General features: G+C 36.9%; 1 protein-coding gene across 6 annotated transcripts in view; it reads left to right on the plus strand.

Moving 5' to 3' along the window:
- The window catches only part of LOC109041128 (sphingomyelin phosphodiesterase), a 70,593-nt gene that overhangs the window by 41,070 nt on the left and 4,487 nt on the right, over positions 1 to 25,036 (plus strand). For 3 of the 6 annotated variants that reach the window (XM_019057326.2, XM_072299017.1, XM_072299013.1), the window contains exons 4-15: positions 500 to 677; positions 7,455 to 7,588; positions 8,551 to 8,715; positions 9,340 to 9,567; positions 11,101 to 11,273; positions 11,977 to 12,168; positions 12,514 to 12,684; positions 13,533 to 13,725; positions 14,221 to 14,405; positions 14,929 to 15,114; positions 19,149 to 19,264; positions 20,599 to 24,560. In XM_019057326.2, coding sequence (XP_018912871.1) covers positions 500 to 677; positions 7,455 to 7,588; positions 8,551 to 8,715; positions 9,340 to 9,567; positions 11,101 to 11,273; positions 11,977 to 12,168; positions 12,514 to 12,684; positions 13,533 to 13,725; positions 14,221 to 14,405; positions 14,929 to 15,114; positions 19,149 to 19,239 — 1,896 coding nt within the window. In that variant the 3' untranslated portion in view covers positions 19,240 to 19,264; positions 20,599 to 24,560. Of the gene's footprint in view, positions 1 to 499; positions 678 to 7,454; positions 7,589 to 8,550; positions 8,716 to 9,339; positions 9,568 to 11,100; positions 11,274 to 11,976; positions 12,169 to 12,513; positions 12,685 to 13,532; positions 13,726 to 14,220; positions 14,406 to 14,928; positions 15,115 to 19,148; positions 19,265 to 20,598; positions 24,561 to 25,036 lie in introns of those variants that run through there. The other 3 variants (XR_002009933.2, XM_019057327.2, XM_072299018.1) reach the window with 3 other exon arrangements.

The raw sequence follows: 25,036 nt of genomic DNA on the forward strand, positions 1-25,036 counted from the left end.
CATTTTAAGGGAGCGATTCACATAGACGATTTGATGGGAAGAAAACCATTGAAAATCATTTTTAAACCTCTACGTATCTTAGTAACGAAGATAAGAACTTTTAAAGTTTCCAACTTTTGTCCAATTTTTCCGAGTGACTCTTTCCACTGTGAGGCGCTGGTGGACAGCACTGCACGGGAAACTGTTTTTTCCCCAAAATGTGTCAGAAATAGTTGTTCCTCATTGCAAAATGTAGTCCAAGTGAGCAGTTGAGGACCATTTGCGGTTACAGCAAATTGGCAACATTTTTTTCCTCCATTTATACCTATGGAAATGTATCGATTCTTGGAGGGGCCAGGTGCGCCCCGACAAGAATCGCCTATTTAACGTAGGTTTAAATGGAGGAAATCCGGTGTTGCCAAATTGCTGGATCCGCCACTGTGAGGACTTTCTCAGTATTTGATTTTCATAGCGTGAAGGTTGGACATAGTGTAAATGAGGTTTGGATGTTTGTTGACAGTTAAATTATTCGCGGCTTTTCAACGAAGTGGACAATGAAATTCAAAATGATCTCCGGATCGGTCGCCATTTACCGCGGATCGTGGACAAGGCATTGCGTTTACTCAACCTCAAGCAAGTCGTCGAAGAGATCGAAACCAGCGTTATGTCCAAGGTCTCCTGCACCGCTTGTAAAGCCGGTAAGCTTTCTGCTTTCTCTCACTCTGTTCTTTTACTTAGTTGTTTACTCTATTCCGGATTCCATCCTCCTTTGTTCCATGTGCCTTGGAGAAGTTCAAGCGATAGTTATCCTCTCCCCCCCCCCCTCTATTTCCGTTCCTACGGAGAGTCTAACTGATAAATATAGACTTTCTCAAAAGCCACTTTACTCCGTTTGCACTATTTCCTTGGGCACCCACCTAAACACATTTTAACTGTAATTCGTCGTTTTCTAGACGAAGGAACGTTATTCCATTCCAAGGTTGCCAAATGGACTCAAGGAATTCAAGTTTTTACAAGAATTTATCGGTGCAATTTTCGTTCAAAATTTGTCTGGTTTTTGCTCATCGTCAGTAGAAAAACCAGTGAAATTTTTAGTCATCAATGTCGAAAATTCTCCTGATGAAAATGCAATTTGCGAAGGGAAATTTGGCAACGTTGAAATTAGCTACTTTCTTTCGTGGGGGAAACGACGAAGGTTCGTACATGTTATACGCGATCTATGAAAAGGGACCATATGTCCTGGAAGCAAGAGACTTATACAGGTCAGTTACTTGGTTTATTTTTGGAATATACAGGTCAATAACTTGGTTTATTTTTGGAATATACAGGTAGTATTTTACATACAACACCCCCCCCCCCCCCCTCCGGCAACGATTCCGTGCGAAGGAAGAGCACAGAATGTGAAGAGTTGACTTTTTGAGACAATCAGCAAATAATTTTTCATCACAAATATTTGATAAATAATTTCGTTAACTAAAGTTTTTATTCGATAATGCTCTCTTACGCTGTGAAAATCGTCGTGCTGTACAAGTGAGCTAATACATTAAAAAAAGTGATTAACTTAAGTGATAAGCATTTCGTTCATTAGGTGTTACGAGGCCAAGGAAATCGACCATGTGCACGAATCGGTCAAAGCAAAATTCGTGCGACGGTGACTGATACAAGCAATATACTGCCGTGCTAAGGAAAAACGCTGTATGAACCTCCAGGCATTGCCAAATTTCTTTTGATAAAACCCGAATTTCCTGGTAAACTTATGAAAATTTTCTTTCCAATTTTTCAGACACTTTAGCTCGCGATTTCACGTAAAGTACCTGAAAATTTCAAGGAAAAATATTCATGACTTTCCTCAAAAATGAAAATTTTATCGAAGGAAATTTGGTAACTCTCGAATGGTCATACGGCGTTCTACCTTAGCACGGCAGTATACTGCAGCACCGCTCCTTGTGCATTCCTCTAGCACAGCACATCGTACAAACTAAAACAGTCTAATAAGGGTCCAGGCTCTCCGTCCAACGGGAGCACATACGGTGTTTGTGTGTCCTCCTGACACTTCTATATCTCCACGTACAGTAAAAGAAGTGTTTCTTTTCTTTTCAATAATTACAACTCGTTTTCGATTATGATCGGTTCCTGCAGATTCTACTCCTCTAATCACGTTGATATTTTAAGTAGTCTCCAGATCAATAAACTGAAAGTAGAGGCCTGCACAGAATATTTGGACGAAACGTCAAGCTCAGATTCCTCTCTATTTTCCAGAGTTTGACGAAAGCTTTCAGAGTCTTAGTTACCTACATTATACCTAGGTATAATTCTGGTTCGATTTCAACAAGGGTTCGATTTCGATCAAGGACAATGGAGCTCTCACTGCACGTGTCAGGAATTTGCGATTTATGTAGTGTTTCCCGTGTGGAATTTCGCGAGAAACGCGATGGAGACACTGGTTTTCTCTGAAAAAAACTTAAACGCTCAAAGAAAGCTTTCAAAGTTGAGGCCGTAGAACGGGAGCCCGTGGGTAATTTTTATCATTTTTCAGTTTTTAATGGGCCTGTTGCAAACTTTTGCTAGAGCAAAACTAAGAGTTGTTTCTTATAGATAATGCCTCAAAAATCACGATGAGCGCATCGGCAAAGTCTGAAATGCACTCATAACTTCACAGTCTGCGTAAGAAATTTGCGGTTTTTTGAGCTTCCCGCTTCAAAAGCGATACTACGGCACAGGTGAACATTTTGTAGGAGTCGTTCCATCGTCGGCAATACTCATCATGGCCGACGCCAATCCGCCAAAACACGTGTGATGGGACGAGATAATACCTGAACTGGATTAGACCAGATAACAATCGGCGTGTTTTAACGTTCATGTTTTCCACGCCCGCATTGATTGACCTTGAACTCTCCTCGAATTACGCGCAAAACTGCGCGCAAGTGTCGGCCATGATGAATATCGCCGACGATGGAGCGACTCCTCTAACAAAATGTTCACCTACGCCGTAGTATCGTTTTTGAAGCGGGAAGCTTAAAAAAACGCAAATTTCTTACGCAGATTGTGAAGTTATGAGTGCATTTCAGACTTTGCCGATGCGCTCATCGTGATTTTTGAGGCATTATCTACAAGAAACAACTCTTATTTTTGCTCTAGCAAAAGTTTGCAACAGGCCCATTAATCCTTTTATTTAATGCTAATTATTTGCATCCTAATTTCTATTCCATTTAACCTTTTCCGTTTTTGACTTTTAAGTGATATTTATTGTATGTACTGGCAAAAATAGTTTAAGGCCATCGTTTCCCCAAAATCTCAGACCCTTTTTCAGATTTATTTATAAGTTTCCAGCAAAATAACCAAGAATTTTCCACAATTTTTCATCACTAAAATCGATTAAATGGGGGTCTGAAGGTCCCTAGACTTAAACATTTTCCGGGGGGCCCCTCACGCGTACCAATCGCCATGGTCCTAAAAGTTTCTATCTCGCGGCCCTGGTCAGAAGGACAGGTAAACACCCGTATTTACTACCGTTGGACGGAGAGCCTGGACCCCGTATTCGACTCATAGGCGGATCCAGCAACTTGGCAACACCGGATTTCCTCCATTCAAACCCGTGTTAAATAATCGATTCTTGTCGGAACACCTGGCCCCTCCTGGAATCGATACATTTCCATAGGTTTAAATGGAGAAGTAACAATGATGCCAATTTTCTGGATCCGCCAATGATTCGACTGTTTTCCAGAGCAAGAGCTTCATTCAGGGTCTTAGCGCCGAATTTTCACATGATTTTTCTCATAAACCATTTTTAAAATTATGACGGTAAATCTGTGCTGTGGACCATGGTGCGACGCCGTGAGCCCCGCACCGCCGCGGTTAGTGGTCAACTGGTCAGTCGTTTTCTGGAGCGGGGTTTTCAGCCGGTGCCCGGCCCCGGCATGGGTTCGCCCGAGCTGGTCAACCGTACGCAGACCTAGGCGCGCACTCACCTGCTCGCATACCGGATAACACTTTCTCCGCCTCATTTGACCCAATTATCCAGATTGCGCAACGTCCATCGACCATCATACACGTGTTGCCAGCTTAAACACGACGCCACCCAATCAGGCTCCAAGGATAGGGAGAAGTCCTCCTCATCACGCTTCCACCGCTGAAATAAATATCGGCGAGGAGTTGACACTGGGGGGCTAAAGTTTATGGTGTGAATGCTACAGATTCACTCGTCAAAATTGCGAGGGAGACGAAAGCTCGATGACAGGAGTCAGCATTCGCAAAACAGGAAAGTTAACGGTGGGAGGCAATCAGCAAAGCATAGAGTTAGAGGATGGCCAGGAGATCAGAGGCTATGAACAATACAAGTAGTACTCAGGTGTGCGCATAACATCGGATGGCAAAATGGAAATTATGGTTCTCTACCGGTCTCAGAACCGTACAAACGCGCGATTATTCAACGAAGGTAATACGAGGTAAACTATATGAACAAATAGATCTGATGAGAACCATTCGGTATTTTTCACTTTTTCATACGTATCCCACCCAAAATGCGGGAAACATTCGTGAAGTTAGGTTGGTATAATATTAAATTCTTAAGAAAGTATGAATATAACTATTGCGGCTTCCGAGCATCCGATTTTGTATAGGTACCTTGTCAGTTGAAGGCAATTGTAGGAGCCTCCCGGAAAGAACGTTTTGTCTTATCCGACCTCCATTTGTAACCAGACTGCGGAAGGAACTCTCGCGTAAGCCACATGATTTTCACAGTTTTGTCTCTTTCCACAAGTTGAACACACATTAATATGTAGAACATTTTATAATGCAGATTAAGATTAAGAAAAGAAAAAAAAAATTGTTACAGACTATGCTGAAATGAAAATATGAAATTAAGATGAAATCAAATAGAAAAATTTGAAAGAGAAAATTATGTCGGAAAACGTGCAAGAAGGGAAGAAACATCATGGATTTAGTTTCTTTCGATGTTTGTTTACCACTGAGTCTTGCCACCGTTGCAAACTCACAACCCAAAACCAAAACGAAACCAGCGTGATTTTTTAGTATCTTGAACGTACTTAATTATAGTCCGGAACATCGGAAAAATTTAGACATAGTACAAGGAATAATCCAAATCAAAGCTCCTGAAACGTTTAAGGCATCGTGCAATGCAATGTATGCCACTGCTGTCAACTTTGCACGCAGTATCGCCTTCAATCGACGAGATAGGCAAAATCAAGTCCTTGGAAGGCGCAATAGTTGTGTGAATACTTATTAGACAGTATGACAATTTTCCGCATCGTAGGTGAAGCTGTTTTCTCAAGCCACATTGAGCAAAATGAAGGTATATAGATCTGTTAGGAAACATTCATAGCTTTTTCCACACGGTCCATTTGTGGAAAAAACGAGAGCTAAAAAAAACTCCGCTGCATCAGGGCCGAAGTCAGGGGGTAGCCAGTGGCCACATGGGCCGCGGCCCGCGGCGGCAAATTTTGCAATTTTTTTTTTTAATGTAGCTATGAAGAAAAATCGGATTCAGAAAAAAAATTACAAACGAGAAAAGGTGACAAAATCTCTCATTTCCTGTGAGAATATCTCTAATTTTGTCGTCTTGTTGTGATACTATAGACAGCACCTTTAATTAGTCGAGATAAGACTATGAGAGAAACCGAAACTGGAATTTGGCCTGGAACGGCGCGGCGCAGAGAGCAAAGGTGACGAGAACTTGAGATGAAAAGGAGAAACCCTCGTCGCGGCGCGGCGGTCGGCATGTACCACATATTAGCGCCCACAAGACTGCATGAATACTTCCCGCATTGCGTCAAAGACAGTGTGCGGTCGCTGCGGTCAGCAGCGCGCGGGCGGCGTGAAACGCATAGCGCCTACAAGACTGCATGAATACTTCACGCATTGCGTCAAACACAGTGCGTGTAGCAGCGGTCGGCGTGAAACGGATAGCGCATACAAGACTGCAGGAATACTTCACGGATTGCGCCAAACACAGTGCGGTCAACGCGGCGCGGCGGCGGAAGTTAAAATTATTAAACCACATTTATGTTTGTTCTTTCATAACTGTTTCGTTCATTTCATGTAAATGGAAGGCCTTGTCCACACAGAGATAGATTCACGGAACTTAACTTTCGCGCCAAGTTCCGTGAACTTTTGCTAGTAGTGTTGACAGGGTTTTCGCAAAAATGTGTCCAACACGAGTAAACGCGTCTTATGCACCCCTCCTCCTCAGGCACGTTCATTTGATGGTTTTCATTGATGTTTCGAAACGAATGAGAAGGGGGCGGCAAAATACAGGCGGCCCATGGGCGGCAAGTAGGTAAATCCGGCCCTGCGCTGCATCGGTTACCTCTCCTCGGGGCTGCACAGTGGATCGAGCCGATTTGAGGGGCCGGACATGGAATTTTTAACTAAAACTGCAAAATTTGATGTTTATTTCGACACATTTTAAATTTCAAGGGTGTTTGTTGGCAACATTTTCACGAGGAAACCAATGAAGCCACTTTTAGAACCTCAAATTTTTGGATAAACGGAGTTACAAGCGTTTAAAGTTTCTAAATTTTGTCCGACCTCTCCTATTATCTCGATCCACTGTGGGCTGTTGGGTCGGAATATAAGCTCCGCGGGTCGCGTCTAAAAGCCGGTCCACTTCGAACAGAGCTACTTGAAAATTGCAGTGCAACTTATATGTAGATGCAACGTGAAAGCTTCAATTTCTACTCCCCCTCCCCTCCCCCCTCTTAAATTTCGTGCCGACTGTCGAAATTAGTTTGGCGCGTTGAAATCGAACACTATTCGTGTAGACAAGACTCGTTCGTCTCCGCAGGAGGAGAAAAGCAAAAGTGAAGGGGGAAAGGCAGAAAAATAGAGGCGTATGTGCCACATCGATCCGTCGATTTTCAAAGCCGAGGTGTTATCCCGCGTGTTATCATTATGCCTCCTACAAGCCTCCTAAAATTCTGCGATCCGGACTGCAAAGGTTTTTGAGTTTCGTTAAGTTTACGCGTGGATATCTCAAAATAACGCAAATGTTGAACGGGTTCGTGTAAGATACAGTAATGACTCCCATTCTCAGTTGGAAATCTCTGTAAGCTTGACGGGGTCGCTACCGCTCCTGGTAATAATAAAAAAATTGTCAAGTAATACCGTCAGAGATTTTGCATACCTAGGATCGTAGGTGGTGCGCATGCGAAAAAATTCATTCCGAAGCATTTGCCAGGTGCTTTCGTTTCGGCGGGTTTTTCCGAGGGGAAGCGAATCAAAAGACATCAATCATCAGTTGTTACAAACAATTTAATTGGTGAATGAATTAGTTATTTTACAAGAAGCAATTAAGTACGATAGCTCTCTGAAAATTTCAAAGGATTTGCTTCCGGTCACAGAAGAAATGTTTCAAAGATCTTTAACATCACAGTTCTCTTGTAAGAAAAAAAAAACTTCCAAGAACCTTTCTCGGAATCTCAAAATTTCATTAAGTACGTGTTATTTTTTGTTTTCAGGTGCTGGTCTTCTTTTGCATTACATCCGCAGTGGGAAAAGTGAAACTGATATTTTGAAAACCGTGTACCATTTTTGCGTGACTCTCAAGCTCCAGACGCCTCGTGTGTGTGAAGGCATAGTCAGATTGTTTGGGGTAAATTTTATATTCATCATGTATTTTCAAAGAGAAAGGAGCTGTTGTATATTTTTTTCTTTTCTTCTTGACTAAATCAGTTTTAGATAGGTAGTTAATATCAGGATAATCTCGCTGGAATTGATTTCTATATTTCTTGAAACCTCAAACTCTCAACAAAATTGAATTATAAATGCAGTACTATGACGCCAAGACGCCTAAGATATTTTTCAACGTGAACATGCTTATGCTGTATTCCATCGTGAATGTGAAACTTTTTGTTGTCACCTGTTTTTACTTTTCAAAATCTTATTCTAAGCCTATGGAGATACTTGTAGTTTTTTTTAACATTCTGGCACTCTTTCAAAATAGTATGTTACATGTCAGTTACGGTTGTCAAATCCCATCTGGCTGCAAGAGCTCGCTCTTTTTCCTACAGATAGCCATACAAAGCAGGGTGTTTTTAATATTTACTTTCAACCTCGATCATGTAAGGTCACCTCAGTTTTGTTGCTTTTCATGGCTACCATTAAAAATTCAATTCAGGGTTGTGACATCTTGAAAATTCCTTGAATATCCTTGAATTCTGCGGTTGCCCAAGCTCTTGAAGTTCATATAAAGCTCAAATAATACATTTGCTGCTATGATCTAAAGCAGTAATTGGCAGAAATCAGAATTTATTTATGATAGAGACAACTCCTAAAAATTATAGTTCATTTTTTAAGGCTGAACTTGATGCCATTAATTTTTAGTATAAGCTGGGTAAACCAATTAGAAATTTCAACTTAGGGTAAAAATGATCTGATCGACTACAGTGTTCAAGAGATAAGTAGGTCATACCTACAAGTTAAAAAATAGTGGCAAGTTCGACCAAAATACTTCCCTCGCCAGTGAGTTAAACTATCTGTTTGTGAAGTCTTAAGTAGTTTTGGTCATGTTTTAGTTTTATGAAATTTTTTTTATAATGCTCTGATCTTTGGCAGGGAGAAGTTGTGTATGTAATGAAACGCACCACTCTAGGACCAGAAGAAATTTGTAGTTTTATAATTGGTGATGCCTGTGATGAAGTGGATAATCCAACCCATGAATGGCAAGTTGTCTTCCCACCTGTACCAAAACCAGCTCTAGTTGAACCAGTAGCACCTAAGGTAAAGTTTCCAACATTTTTCGTGTCTTGCTTCTTGAAGGACTTATCAGAGGTCTCTGAAACAGAACGTGAAGAGGCAAGAACCCTAACATATTCAAATGAAGTAATCATACTTAAAGAGAAAAATTTCCTCTCGACAGATCTTTAATCTGACTGGCGCATCTAGCTTTTTAAATGTTTAACTTTAATTTTTTAATCTTGGGCGTAATTCGCAATTTTTGCCAAATGAGAGACTATTCGAGCGTAATAGGGTGACGGTCGATCCTTCTCCTGATAGAAGACCTTCATTTTCAACTGTGTTCGCAATAAAAGACAAATCTGAGCTCTGTACAACTTTCGTGCTTAGTTACCATGTTGAATTCATGTTGGTCTTTATAAAACTTTTGAAACCTGGAAATACATTAGTTATTTTAAAATGTTGCTGAAATATCTTGATGTAGGAGGATTATAGAGCTTCATTGGTCATTTGTATTGAGGACTACTCAGACCTTGTGCGTACGAAAACTGTTAGAGTATTCACTTATTACTCAATTGAATGTCGACAATTACCAGTTTCCTTTTTCATGTCCATTTTCACTACTCGTTTTTTTTATTTACTACTCTTCAACGAAATTTTTGTTAAAAGGAAGGCGTTGCGACTTTTAAAGTTCTTCATCTATCTGACACTCACTTTGATCCATACTATGAGGAAGGATCCAATGCCGAGTGCAAAGAACCATTATGCTGTAGGCTTACCAATGGTCCAGCTCTCACTCCGAGTGCTCGAGCTGGCAGATGGGGTGATTACAGAAAGTGCGACACTCCTAAAAGGACAGTGGATCATATGCTCCAACACATTTCAACAACTCACCCAGTAAGTTCTTTCATAATGGGCCAGTAGACCAAGATTGGCACTAGCCTTTTCTTTACGAAAAGTCCCTTCACAATTGTAAGCAGAAATGAATGAAAATTACGCAGGAAATAGGCTTTCAATATTTATGATTCTTATCAATGAATTAAGTAGAGAATTCTGGGATTACATCATGATTTTTTCACTCCTGATTTTTATTGCCCTAATGAATTTTCTATTGCTTCTAATTGAAGAACTTTTTTTCGGGCCAATCATCAATATATAACATTAGACTACCAGGTAAGGTGCAAATTCAAGAATTATAATGCATTTTTTCTCTCCAAATTTTACCTAGAACAAGATACGCATAACAGAAATTACTGAAAATAACTCCTAACCAAGATATTAAAGTTTTTTGATGCAGCAATTGAAACTTCCAGCCAGCTCATGAAGAAACGCTAACCTTCTTGATCGCACACTAAACATTACTGTAACAGCCTTTACTGAATGAAAATATGGCAACCTCGATTTCAGGGCCTAGCTGTTGCACATTCTTTACACTTTGAGCAACACAGGGCAGGGAGAACGCAATACTCTATTAAGAAGCCTGCTAAAATTGTTCTAGTGTACGATTTTATTCACACTTACTCTGGTTTTTCCTGTGAACGAGAAATTCAAATTTTTCGTAACAATTTATTGCTGTCAATTAAAACGTTAATATCTTTGCTAGGAGTTTATTTCAGTAAGGCTTGTTGCTTGAAACATCCGCGTGAAATTTTGTAGTGAAAATATAAATTAGAATGCTGAAGTTTGTACCTCGTTAAGTGGTCCATTCAGGAAAAAATGTAATTCTAACTAAATTCACTAATTTCATCATGCCTCCTCTTTAAAACGAGAATTGAAAGTTTCTTACTGAAAAATTCTATACCACAGTGATAGCTAAAGTTGAAAAATGCGTATCTGCATCTCAATGTTTAAAAATTCTCATTTATGTTTAATTTTTTTTAAAGATAACTAACCAAAATATCTCCTTGGCATTCTCTGTGAATATTTTTGAATGAGTGAAAATTCTTAGAAATTTCTAAGATGAATTTTTCGCTTGTTTTCTTTAAAAAACTCCATGAGCAGAGATTCACAACGTTGCAATGAGATATATGCATTTTTTCACTTGAGCCATCCATATTCTTGGACGCAAGATTATTACAATTTACCTCTGAAAGAATGCATCTTGATTACAGTAGGAAAAAATAGGAAAGTCAAATTGAATATTTGTAATCTAGGAAATGATGGATTTGATAATGAACATTCATCCCAGAGTTAATGTTATGTATGGCGGATCAAATGTGTCAACTGTGAGACTGTGACATCTTTGCAAAACTGTCTGCTCAGTCTCAAGCTCTCCTAAGTATGAGAGTTAAAGTCTGTTTAAGGATGTTACTCACTAGCTAGTTAAAGAGTGTCGTAATAATGAAATGCTTCAAGCTCTTTCAATCTGTAACTGAAGAAGCTTTTATTTTAATTTAATGGTTTTTTTTTCCCCATCCCTCTCCCCGGAAGGATGTAGATTACATCTTATGGACAGGAGATCTTCCAGCTCACGACGTATGGAACCAAACCAGAGAAGAAAATTTGATGATTCTCAAAGAAACTGTTGCTCAAATGGTAAAATTTTTTCCTGGAATACCCATTTTTCCTGCTCTTGGTAACCATGAAGCAACCCCGGTAAATAGGTATGTCAATTGCGGAATCTGTCAAAACTTCTAGTCAATCAGTATTGAGTGGGTGAATAGAACAAAAACCAAGTTATTTTCCTTATAAATCAGGGATTACCATTTAATTATCTAAACTCAAATTTTACTTGGAGTAAGGGAAGCATTTTTTTCGTAAAAAAAAAAAAAAATCTTTAATTTTTTTAAGGCTCGAGGTTTCAAGGAAAATTGTGAAGATTGGTGGAACTATGACTCTTAATATCATTTCAAAACCTGCCTTTTGCATGGAACTATTATCTTAAGCATACCAAAATGTTAAAGTCATGAAAGAGGTCTTTAAACAAGGTTTTTGGGAATTGCAGTCTCTTGTCATAATGTTCCCTTCAGTAGCCTCTTTTTAAAGAGCATTGTTGGAGTATGCTTACTTTCTTTGTATCTTTTATATTTTTTTACGAGATGTAGCCAACATTTCACTAAATTGACTCAAGATCAATGTGTTTCTTCCAAGTAAGTCAACTACATCAAATAAGCTTTATGAAAAGGAGGCCTTGTTACTTGTTAAAACAAAACCATATTTGGCCTTTGTTTGTGTCCAGTAGTTTTTATGTCAAAAATATAGATTTATTGGAAGTAACATTTTCACATCTATTTTGTATCCCAAACCGTTCGGTTTGTGCATCAGTCATTGATGAAGAATCTCATAATAAGTTTCCCTTTTTTTCAGTTTTCCTCCTCCATCTGCACCCAGTGAATTTTCAATACATTGGCTTTATACAGAGTTAGATAATCAATGGAGACAGTGGCTGCCAGCGTCTGTCTCAAGAACCGTCAGACGCGGTGCTTTCTACAGCGTTTTAGTTCGGCCTGGATTTAGAGTCATCTCAGTTAATATGAATTATTGTAACAACAAAAACTGGCAAGTATCTCCTTTATTTCATTCTTTGAGCCTCTCGTTTATTTTCCTAAAATTTCTGTCTCTTTCCTTCTTGGCTGAGTTTTCAATTATGCAAATTATCACAGCAGCCTAGCTGCCTGCACATTAGCATTGAAAAAAAACAATGAAGTTTTATTTAAAATTATTTTACCAACTTTTAAGAATGTTTAAATCTGTATCATTGTTTTTTTAGTATAACCAGGGTTTTAGGAAAACCATCCTCCTACCCTCAGTGTTCAAGGAACGTTGATAGTTTTTAATTTTTTTTTCCTTAGTTGTCCCTCTTTTGTTGCGTAATGGATTAATTAAATTTGCATTTGTCTGCAGGTGGCTCTTATTGAACAGCACTGATCCTGTCAAAGAGTTACAATGGTTCATTTATGAGCTACAAAGTGCAGAATTCAGCGGAGAAAAAGTGCACGTAATTGGACACATACCACCTGGACATAGCGATTGTTTAAAAGTCTGGAGTAGGAACTATTATTCAATTATCAACCGGTACTTATTGCTAACAGTTCATTCCATCTCTCTGCAATGTGTTTCTTTAGTAGGGCTGTTGTAAAATCTAGGAGTAGCGTTGAAAATATCTGTTGTGGATTTTAGCGAGAAATGCATTTCCGAGCTTTAAATAGCTCAAAACAGCTTTTCGGCGAAAAAGAAGAGGTTTGAAGTTAAAGTTATTAAGAGATTGTTTCTCATTGTCCTGGAGCTTTTAATGCCATAAGAGACGACCACCCGTGGTGACATCCCCTCGAATTCAATGCAGCATGGCCGCTGTAAGATTTAAATTACCAAAAAAAATATAACAAAATATTCACTTCAAACAATGATGATATTGCAAGCACAGTCAAGATACATAACTTCTTGTTACAATTGCTACTGTTATTGTTTTACGCTGATTGGCTTTATTCCGCCTTACAGATAAACAGCCACTTAAAAAACGGTGGTCTTACACCTTAGATGATCATTTCCTCTTTATAATTAACAATGGCGAGGTAGGAGGTGCTTAAAATAAAGGAACAAACGCAGGGAAAAGGATACACAGTGTTCCATCCTCTTTGTGACCTCACGAAATTCGTTGGCGCAATTTTCCTTTTGAAACAGTGTTGGATTTTTCGCAACTTTGAAAATCTTTCTCTCAAATGAAGCCTGATTAGTTTGCCTACAAAGTTTTTCAAATTCCTGGTAAAAAATTACAACAGGATGGGTCGCCACCTCTGAGTATTCTTTGGTTGATTAATTATCTCTTTCAATGCGTCACAGTCACAAAATCATACTCTGAAAAAACTCATGAATACTTTCTACATGTATCAATTCTAATCCTTGCTTTCATTTAACTTTTCCAGATATGAATCAACAATAACAGCTCAATTTTTCGGTCACACGCACTTTGATGAATTTGAATTATTCTATGATGAAGAAGATAAAGGTAGAGCTGTTAGCATAGCATATATTGGACCATCTGTAACTCCGTACAATGATCTGAATCCTGGATATAGAATATACTATATAGATGGTGATCATGATCAGTCAACTCGAGTAAGTATTACATTATTCCTCATCCTTTTAGAATTATGTAGTATGTAAGTGCAAGCTGCAAAATGAGCACATTTAGACGGTCTATGACACCCAACGAACATCAAAACTTATCCTTTTGCAGATCATCACATACATGGCATCCTCTAATATCCTCCTCAGCCCCTCGCTGCTGACCAGAAACTGGATTTTCATGCTGCTTTCCTCCAGGAGGAATCCAATCAAACACTTGTTTGAGCAGTTCATCAACTGCCGTCTTCTGCACATATTCATTCCGTACCAATTGCTTGAATTTGATCCGATGACATCAGTACGCCCCAAGCTCATGTCTCTGAACTCTTTCTAGAAAAAGCATGAATCTTTCTCTTTTGTTTTGTCGGCTCATATTGATTCATAATAAAAATTGGCGCAACAGTAAACTTACATTTTTTATACAATATATTTGTAAATCCAATATAGAACAACAATATTGATTTGGTTATTTTACCGCTGTTACAGACTGTCATTGATCATGAAACCTGGGTAATGAATCTAAAAGAAGCCAACTTGTATGATTATCCGATTTGGTACAAATTGTACAGCACCAGAGCAGCATATCAAATGCCTTCGCTGTTACCACACGAATGGGATTCTTTTGTAAACAAACTGGCAGAAAGTGACAACCTATTCGAGCAATATTTTAAGTGAGTTTGTCAAAAATTTTGCCAGTAAAAACCCATGCACTTAATTTATGGATGTGCAGTCTTTGCCAATGTAGAAATAAGATTTCTACCAGTAGATTCTACAATGGACCGCTAAAGAGGGTGCAACTTTAGCATTATGATAGATGTTTTCTCATCAGAATTACTCGTAGAACATGATTTGTGCAAAGAAAATTATTGGAAGCAATAATTTCTGACCAAGAAACTTTTTTGATGCCTAAATTCAAACCTCGCATTCATGGAAAAAAAAAAAAACTGGCAAGTCGAAAACTGTTGTTATGTTGTTGGAAGCGTACTTCAAGCTGTATCTATCTTGCCCATACAAAGATTATTTCCACAGAATCTGTAGCAAAAATGTCGGTTTTTTTTCTCCCAAAAAATTGAAATAAAAAATGAGATTTTGAAACTCTGCAATGATGATGTGACTGTTTTGCTTAACTTTATCCATTTAATTATAACTCTTTATTTAATCTTTTTAATTGTTCTGTCCTTCCTTCTGCTACAGGCATTATTGGAAAAACTCTCCTGTAAGACCAAGCGTGGATGCTGAAGGGAAAAAACGAATGTTGTGTGATCTTCGATCAGGTCGATCACATGACCGCAAACTCTTGTGCCAGGAAATAGAGAGTCGTATAGATGCTAACTCAAGAACAGGATGGCGTGCTTGGATTTACAATGGCCTCTCCTTATCGTATGTTTCATCTGACAATTATGTTATTGCATGGGCTAAAGGAACTTTTTTTACTCATCCCTGAGGATACTCACTTCGTTGTTGAAGAACTGAAACTTTCATGCTTAGCTCTAACAATTTATCAACAGAGAGTGCCTTCAGGAGCTTGTGCATGATATTCCTACATTTTAATATGTACTTATCATTTAAAATAATTTTGTACAAACATTTGAAGGGTTTCCTCTTTTTAATTAAGATGTGGAGATGGTACTGATTGTAAACGAATAGGATGAACTCATTTGAAAAGGTTATTTGTAGAGGGGTGCAACTTTCATAAGTCACGTTTTGAGAAAACAAAAGAACGGTTGAACTTCATGACAATTCTGTATATTTCTGTCTGAAAAAAACTAACCAGTGTCACAAGCAGGGTTGGAGGAATTGGGCAAGAAAAACAAATTGAAATTTTTATGGATGCGCCCATTGCGCCCTTCCACCACAAAACTGCCCAGTACTGCCATTTTTAGCAGTATGATGACAGTTAAACAGTAGGTATGTTCGTTGAAAATGTTCAAAATCGTAGTTTGTGTCTTTACATGGTTTTTATTATTAGAAACCACCCTGTACTCAGAGACGTGGCTCGGAACTTATGCCCTTTTTCCTCTGAGGCAGATTTTCAATTGTTAAAAAAGACATCTAAATAGAAATTTTGGTAGAGTTGCTTGGTGGGAAGCTGCACCCACCCTCACAGAATAGCATTCCATCGAAAACTCAATTTCTGAAAATTTGTCACTCCTCCTCAAATAACGCGGTCATTTGATCTTACAGTAAATTGCAATGGTTTCATTTCTCTTCTTAATTCTCTCTTTGTGGGTTATGCATGATTGTCCTATGATTTGAAAGCAAATCCGCTATGGTGTCTGGATTAAATTCTATTTTTCTAATTTTTCAAATAATTGTTACATCTATGCTCAACTTTTTGTGTTTCACTTGTGTAAAAAATATTCGTACCCATTAAGTGTTGATGCGCCGTTGTAATCGTGAAAAAGTAAATTTAGATTGCCGATTATCAAAAAAATATGTTTTAAGTTTAGCGTAAGTAAGGTACAGATTAGGATACTAGTCATTGAACTGAGGTTTATTCAGAGTCATTCCAGTAATTCTATCTTCCTTTAATGTTCATGAATTTGAAATTTTCTATTATTTACTAAGGAATTTCTAAAACCAATTAAAACTCTCCCTTCTTTGTTCGCCAATGTTATTTATGTATAAAAGATGGCTGAAAGTGCAGTTATGACTGCTGTAACTGCATGTTTGCTGGTATTATTACTATCATGGTAAGGAAGAATGCTGTAAAAGCTATTAATGTTGCCTTTGTAAAATACGAATTATCAGGAAAAATCTTAGGTATTTCTCCTCCAAGTTCTCAGAGGGTTGTATATGCAATAGTATCTAAATTAACTGAAAATTTGCACTCAGGGGAGGGAGAATTTGGCATTATCGAAAATGTTCAAATACCATTTTTTTTAACCCGGCAGATTACAGCAGCAAAGCTGGCTTGTAAATGATAGAATTTTTTATTCGATTCAATTGAGATATCTGAAAAAGAAAGAAATTCTGCACCGTGACTCACTCCAATTCCCTTTTGTCTATGAATTGACATGGCTGCATGCCATTGCTTTCATCAAGCAATCAAAGTCGTTATTGAAGTGCTCAACTACACCTCTGAACTCAATTTTTCTCAACAATGACTTTCTGAATCTTATACCACTGTCAATGTCTTCCCTTTGTATTTTATAAAAAAACAGTAAACTGCATGTAAAGTCTGTAGTTTGCCATTTTAAAGAATCCATTATCTCCAAGACATGTTCAGAGAGTCAAATTTTGTAATGAGTGTGACATTTGTGACATGTTGAAGACCTAATTGTGAGTTGGACTATTGTCCAATTTATTCATGCAGATAATCTTTTAGGATTGGATAAGAAATGCAAATAATTTTTATTTGCTTCCCATATATCTTTTGTTTATCATGAGTGTCAATAAAATCTTGAGAGAATTTCTCAATTCCTAGTGCATAGCCTTACTGTGCGTGTACTTAATAGGCTATGGGAACCAACTTAGTTACAATTCATGAAATTAGAAGCACTCATAACAACATATGAATTTTAAACTTGTAAATAATGTCTTTCTTCTCTTGCATCCAGGAGCTCAATGTACAAACTTCATTCAAGTGGGTGACTGGGTCTACCAAACCTTCATTTCTTTGTTTGTAACTCTCAATTTCCAACTTCGAGTTTTCTTGCTCAGTAATTTTTATCATTTTTTCATTTTGTATATGCATTCCCTGAGACACCAAGTTTGCTATGTTTAGGTATTTGCTAAATTACGTTGCAAAGCTGAGGAACTCTCATAAATCTGTAGTAAAGTGTTAACAGATGATACGATTTTTTCTCCAAGGGTCTGTAATTTTCTGCTTTTTTAAATAAATGCCCTTTGAAGAAAATAATAAGTAAACGATAATTGATGTGTCATGGCACATGATTAATCAGGGAATTATTAAATATTTTAGCCTCTCTAAGCTCATACGTTGCAGAAAGAAAACACTGTTTGTAGTATTATTTTATTTTGTGTAATGTTTTTTCTTCAAGTACCTACTTAAGTCATTGCACGAATCTTATTTTTTTATCTTAGAAGTTAGAACTGGGGTATATCAAGGTTATGAACTTGAAAAGAAATGAAAAGAAAGTTCCTGCCAATGGACCACTGGCCAAAGTACAAATTAAACGTTGTGATACATGTTTCCCTTTCAGAATTTCACGTAGAGCCCGATTTGTGCAATGACATTAATTCCGCAACAAGATTTTAATGGTTTTATCTAGCACTAGTTACAAAAAATTTGAATTTCCCTTCTTACAAGAAAAACCAAAGTCTACTTGAATCAAATTGCTCTGTACAATGGTTTTAGCAGATTTCCCAATTAAATCAGTGTTTCTTCCCTGCTTTGTGTTTTCTAAAATGTAAACAATTTGCAACAGCTGAGCCAAAGTGCTGTTATTGAGGTTGCTGTATTTTTATATCACTAGGACTGTTTTAGTAACGTTAGATGAGCGATTCAATTCAAGTAGATTATGGTTTTTATTGAGCGGGCGGTTTGATTTTATGTGTTGAAAACGTTGATATCTAGGTAAGGAATTACTTTGTTGCACATATTGTGGTCTACGCAAAATTTTGATGAGAATATCCGTATCATAATGCTCAAAGCACTTTGTCTAGATCCATTACATATTAGTGGTTAAACTCAGAAACCATCTATCCAGATCGAGGTGTTCTAAAATTTCCACTCTTATTGTATTATTTAAAAAAGAAATGAGCTAGCTGTGTTGCTTGAAATTCATAGAATTTTTTATACTAAAAAGTTAAATGGCTGATTCCTCGAAAAATTGCATTGGTTGGTTTTTTAATGAAAAACTGAAATATGATAAAAAGTAAAAGTATTCTAATCAAAAGGTACTATATCCATTGTGACATGAGTCTGTCATGCAAGTATTCTTATGGATCTTGGGGTTCATGTCAGAATGGATATGGTTCCCTTTGATTTAAATACTTCTGAGTCTGAAATGTTGCAAACCAAGGTATTCAGTTAATCATCAATATGTTTTAGAACCTGAATCAGAATGCATTTAGAATACAAGTAGCAGGTTTTCTCCACACTCTTCTGCAATGTGATTCCGTCTCTTTTGTATGAGGAAAATTTTGAGTCCTTTGAATTTCTACCAACCTCTAACTTTTCCATGAGTTTTTCTGTAGTAATTTTATCATAATATCAACATGTCCTGATTTTAAAAGGGTGAAAACTTCTAGGATCCTATCGAATTTTTGTTGCTTGACTGTGATGGGAGAGGGTTTTTCCAGCCAACTCTTCCCTCTGTACTTTTCTCATTTTACTTTAGTCTCATGACGGTGGTTGATTAAGTATTGCTCAAGTTGCTTCTCTGGTTTCGGTAAAGTAGAATTGTGTGTAATCAAAGATCATTAATAGCTACGTTTTATGAATTTAGGTTTCGGATATTGGTAAATTCTGCCTTGCAACTTACCTCTTTCACTCGAAAGTCATTCAATGTGTTGTATGACTATTCCTTGGGAACTTGACTGTGAGTTGGCCCTCACTTTCGAGGTACTGTCCTTTATTCTATAAACCATTGTTTCATATTCTTTTCAAATTACTATACATGCATGTTAATTTATTATCTTTTACAATCAGTCATAACATGAAATTATCCACCAGTAACTAATCTCATGTAAACAGGTGTCAGTAAGAGAAATCACTCCATCTTCCTTTAGTTTGTTTTTTATTCATACAGGTTGCCTTTGAAACACAGTAATGTTCCAATCATCTGACACTTTAGTCATTCAAAATAGTTAAAATTGAGTTTTTGATCCAAAACTAGCAGTCGACATGAAGCAAAATAAAATTTTTTGGCTAGAATTGATTATATTTTAGTTTTTTTCCCTTTCAATTAAATGACCATGTGTTACCCATTTTTACCCTTATCCTTGAGGAATTAAATGCCTGCTATTTCTCCTCTTAAAAAAAACAAGTTAAGATATAAAGTGCTTCCACATTCATTGCTTGTTAGACTGATTGTAAAATTTCTACTTTTTCCCCTAAAATGATATATGTACAAATTGAAAATTCACTTAGTATGCACATGGCACAAGTACTCATTTGGTAATGATTTCTCCGTATACACTGATGAATAAAAGTCTTATTTGTATTAAGTATCGCAATGGATATACTTCTTGTGCAAATATGTACATTCATGCTTATAAAAACTCTCACTTTTGAACTTCATATCTCTTGTGTAAAGGATGGTTCTCCAGTACCTACTTTTGACATTCTATGCAGCTTCATGAGCATTCTATGTCCATTCTAAGTGTATAGGGTAGGGTAAACGTGTGAGAACTTCAGAACTCATCAATATGAAAAATTGCAACAAGTGACAACAACAATAGCCAATGACAGGTACTATAACAAATGTGGGTACTGGCATCGCTGACAATGGACTGTCCGCTGGTCCTGATTGTTTAAAATTATGTGTTTTTAAATGGACAATGCTGTTGTTGTCGACTTGGTTTTCCTAAAATTTTAGACTTTTTTTAAAAGTTGTATTGATTTTATTAGCATTTTGGTGCTCTAATCTTCGGGTTTCCAAAGTTTCAGTGAGATTTTATGGATAGATTTTTATGAAATTTACCATTTGACTACAATGGTTTCTTATACAGCGATCTCAGATTGGATTCAGTGGATAGTCCATTTTTTCTCAGCCAATCACCTATCGACGTCGGAGAGAAATGCAAGTACTTGCTTTTATTCTAGGTTAACTCACCATTACCTATCCATTTTAACCTTTTCATTCAAACTTACAAGAAGTGTCCCCGCATATCCTCAACTCTTTTTTTCCACCCAAGAATATCCTATTGTCATAAGTTGTGAATTTTTTTTTACAGAATGTCTGTGATTATGGCGATACCTGCATTCACGTATCAGATACCAAAATACGTCCTTGGTTTTGGCTGAATTACCATGATGTCAAGCCACTGCATAACAACTTACCAAAGCTAACTAAGCAGCAGGTATTGTCAAAACCAACCTGCTGTCTGTGATAGTCAATTTTTGGAGTTTTGCAATGAAGATTTCCACTTGGTTGTAAATCTTTGTCGCAATACTAAGTTATGTTTTCGAAAGCTAGTGAAGGTCATTCTGTTGATGATGTTTGAAGATCACAAAGGCTTCCAGTATGGTGCATTATCCTGTATTCAATTCCTAACAGGTGCCACTTCTCAAAGTGATTCGCTGCATATTATAGTACAGGTTACAACATAATGGGTCAGTGGTGCTAGAAAATTTCATTGCTTCATATCAAAGTATCAAATGAGCTGAATTTAGAGCATTCATCACAATTTTTCCTGCTATGGGAACATAGAAAAATTTGCTTTGAAGTTGAGAAAATGGACCGTCATGTGATGTCACTGGGCAATATTTCTTATTCAAACTCATGTATGTCAAAAAATCTATGCATTTTTTCACAACTACTTTAATACTTGTCGTCTTATTTAAAAACTAAGAATATTTTCAGTGTCAGCCCACCAAGTAGACTTAATATTTTATCCAAAACTGTCAACATTCTGATTTCTGCCACTGACCTACTCTTTTCCTCCCTGTCATTCTATGTGTTCGACCATTTTTCTTAACCACTGCCAATAAAAAAGTAAATTTGAAAATTAAATAATTATCTCAATCATCTGTTTCTAGATATTTATTTAATTTTGTGAAGGTCAGATTGGTGTATCCAGATGTAAGTTGTTCAAGGACCGAAAATTTGTTATTAAATTGTTGTTCATTCATCAGTGGTCTTGGGAATTTGGCAACCTTTTCAGTTGTCAAGATGTTATGTGCCATATTTGGAGTCTTTGATTTATATGTGTTATGACTCTCTCGACTCAATTGTTCGAGTCAAGTTGCTAGAAGTAAGTAGTGACATGTGCTCTACCAGGTTTCTTTTTTCCACTCGGTTACTGCCTTATTTCTACCGGGTAATCCAAGAGAGCAAAGAAACTGCTGTTTTACATTCGGACCAAATTGTTTTTTTTTTTAAATTGTGAGAGTAAGAGAATTCTTTTCAAAAATTGCCACCAAAAGCCGAAGTATGAAATTTCATTCACCTGTCCATCCTTGCACTTGTATTTAGCAGAGAGAACATACGTGTAAATCATAGGTTCTGCATTAATTTTTGCACCAAATCTCACAAAGTTGTGGCTCTCAAGAGAAAGAAAGTGTGGTATCTGTTCCACTTTTTCTATCTAGACTTATCTCTAAAAAGTACGTTGTAAAGGCTGGATTTGAATGCAGACATCTGAAAGACAGAAAAATCCATAAACCTTGTTCCTAGCCTTGTGGCTACGTGGTGAGCCAAGTGCAAAAAACACCAGGGGACTAAAGGCTCCTGTATGTCTTTATTTGTATCAAATTCCCAGATAGGTTCAATCAGAGCCCACTGCAGTGTTCCGAGCTTTCTCCCAGATGTAAGCGGAAACATTCAGTCAAACAAACTCTCGAAAAAAGGCATCCCGGTGTTTAGACAGGTTGATTTGGTTTCATATAAGTTGAACTTTTTCATCTACTCACGCAGATTGTTGTTGAGTATCTGTGTATGAAAAGGGTAAACTTATCTGTAACAGAATTAAACATATGCTTTGTGATGTACAATTTTTTTTTATTTAATTGAAGTAATAGATTTGTATTTTATGTTATCAGATCTGATTATGGTATAACCTTGAGCATATTAGGCCTTGTCCACTCAAGAAGCGCAGGCTGGAAAAATTGGTTCCACGAACTGGGGGTCCTTGGAATAAGTTATAGGTAAATCATAACAAATTCCTGGAACAAGTTTGGCCAAAGTTCCTCAAACTGCGCTCGTGTGGACAAGGCCTTCGAGTGTCCAATCATTAAGTTAAAACTAGTAGGTTCTATTATGTCTTGATGAGATTTTCAATGAGTTTAACGTTTTTTTTTTAAAAAAGAAGAAAAAAAACTTTATTCTGCCAAAAACGATTTAATATTTGAAGTGAGTTGGCTATGTAACGTTGTGAAGCAGTATGTCACTTTCTGTTTAGAACAGGCAGTTCTCATGGAGAAGGGAAAAGTCTCATCCCCAGTTTAATTTTCTATCCCAAAAGCTGTGTAACCCTAAGCACAACCAGTTCAATGAGCAACTGTGGAGGAAACTCAGGACTAATTTTTGTTACCATGATTAGAAGTCGAAAATACATCATGCTAAAGTCGAGTCGATTGTGACATCAAACAAACAGTAATGTTCGCATGTTCTGTTAGATGTTGAACAAATGCCTTTCGAAATGTTAAGGAGTTTGTTTTCTCTCAGAGAGGCTTTAAACTATTTTTTATTTCTCCTTCATTCAAGCAACCAAAATTTCCTTTCCCAGAAAGGCAAAGTCATTTAAATTGGTATTCCTCTAGAGCGGCTTAACATGAAGAAAAAAAAATCCTAAAAATGTATTTTCTTCAACACTATTTGAAACAGAGCAAACTTTCTGAATATGCCAAGAACAGCAACTCAGGGACAAGTGTAACTTTCATCCATTTTTGTGTTATTTTCATCCAGTATTGAGTGTTTCATCAGACTACACAGGAGTGCGAGTTCATATCTTTTGCATTTGTTTCAGTTTCATTTTTATCCTTTTTCAGTAGAACGTAATCAACAGTTTAAAATTCATCTTATGACATATTGTCTTCAAACCGATGGCATGAATGAATGTCCCAAAGCAAAAGTGATATCTATACCTAGAGAATTTTGAAAGGGCATGTAATTCATATTAAGCTTTACAATTTGGAATAACAATGCTTTTCAAATTTCCTAATGTAGACAGATCACCTCCGCTCAATTATCTCAAAATGTGTTGATGCTGAGCTACAGAATTAATTTATTTAGCTTTAAACAAATAATTTTCTCTCTCTATTTTTGTTTTATTATTTTGTTGTTTTGCTTAATTTATTATTATTTTTCAACTTTGTTTTTCTGAAGATTTTTGGATGCTTGTTATTACTTGTTATGCATTAAATGCCTTATGTTAAAAAAGATCGATGAAGAACAAACTCATCATTTTTAAGTTGAAGCTTAAACAAAATGCCATCATCAGTTTACAAGATGAAGACCCGATTATTTACAGGGTGAGTTAAAGAAGCAAGCCACCTTGAGTATCTTGTGCAAGGAATTTGAGAAGAGCTATTTTCTTCTTCCGGTTTTCATGTCATGAGGTGATGTGGACCAGGTTCTTCCCTTCCCAATATTCGAATTTTCAAATGGTAAACATTCTTTTCGGGTACACCATCCATTCTGCCTCAAAATATCAGTTACTGTGATTTAAAAGCTTGCATACTTTGATTGGCTGCCATTTCAAAACTGCCATCAGAAGCATTATACCTTGCATTGCTTCCAGATTCAACTCATCTCTTTTTTTTATGAAATATCTCCCAATGCTGAGAGGAATGGTTTCTCTTAGGGGCAGGCAAGGTGATAAATTTTGTCAACAACATAAATCGTTGGATTTGAAACCGGAAATAATGTTTTTGGAAGTGTGCAATTGGAGAAATTAACATTTTTTTATGCAAATCAAACACCATTAAACAGGAGATATTAATTTTTTAAAGGTAGTTTGAAAAAATGCTCTACTAGGCTTTAAAATTCATGACCATTAGTGCAATTATCAAGGTGGCTCATTTTTTTACAAACCCAGTACATTATTTTTAAGGGCTTCTACTTATTTTCTATTCTATTGACTCATAATTTTTATTTTCCCCTCTCCCCTTCTAAAGTTTGTAAAAATGTAAATAAAATTGTACATTTTTATAAATATATTTGAATCTGAATACAGAATTGAAATAAGCAACACCATTTTTTAGATGTAGTTCTTAATGTTTTGAGAACTACTTCCTCCACAAAGAACCTTCAGCCTCTTTTTTAATGATAGGACTCACAACCCTTGAAACGCAAGGTTCTTAAACGGATTGTGAGATCCTCCAGAAAAATGCAAGTGACCTTTTGTCTTTTTCTCTCTAAGGATGGAATTTTCTCTACACTAAAAGTAACCGTGTCTGAAGATTTCAAGATTTTAGCCAGTCTGACTGACAATAAAGAACCAACTGCTGTACACAGTCAAAATTACATAGAACCTTTTTCCCCACATTATTTTTTGGGTTTTTTTCCTTGCTTTTTTAACAATTGAGACTAAGTTATTGCCAGAATATCATGCATGAGTGGGTCTAGACAGAAATGAACTTACTATAACACACATGTCTGAGCATGTTACAACCACTTAGAGACTTTGAGGTTGTATTTAATGATGTCAAACAAATTTTGCAAGGAAATGG

Source organism: Bemisia tabaci, chromosome 1 (genome assembly GCF_918797505.1).
Source record: "Bemisia tabaci chromosome 1, PGI_BMITA_v3".
In the NCBI taxonomy this organism is placed as follows: Eukaryota; Metazoa; Arthropoda; class Insecta; order Hemiptera; family Aleyrodidae; genus Bemisia; species Bemisia tabaci.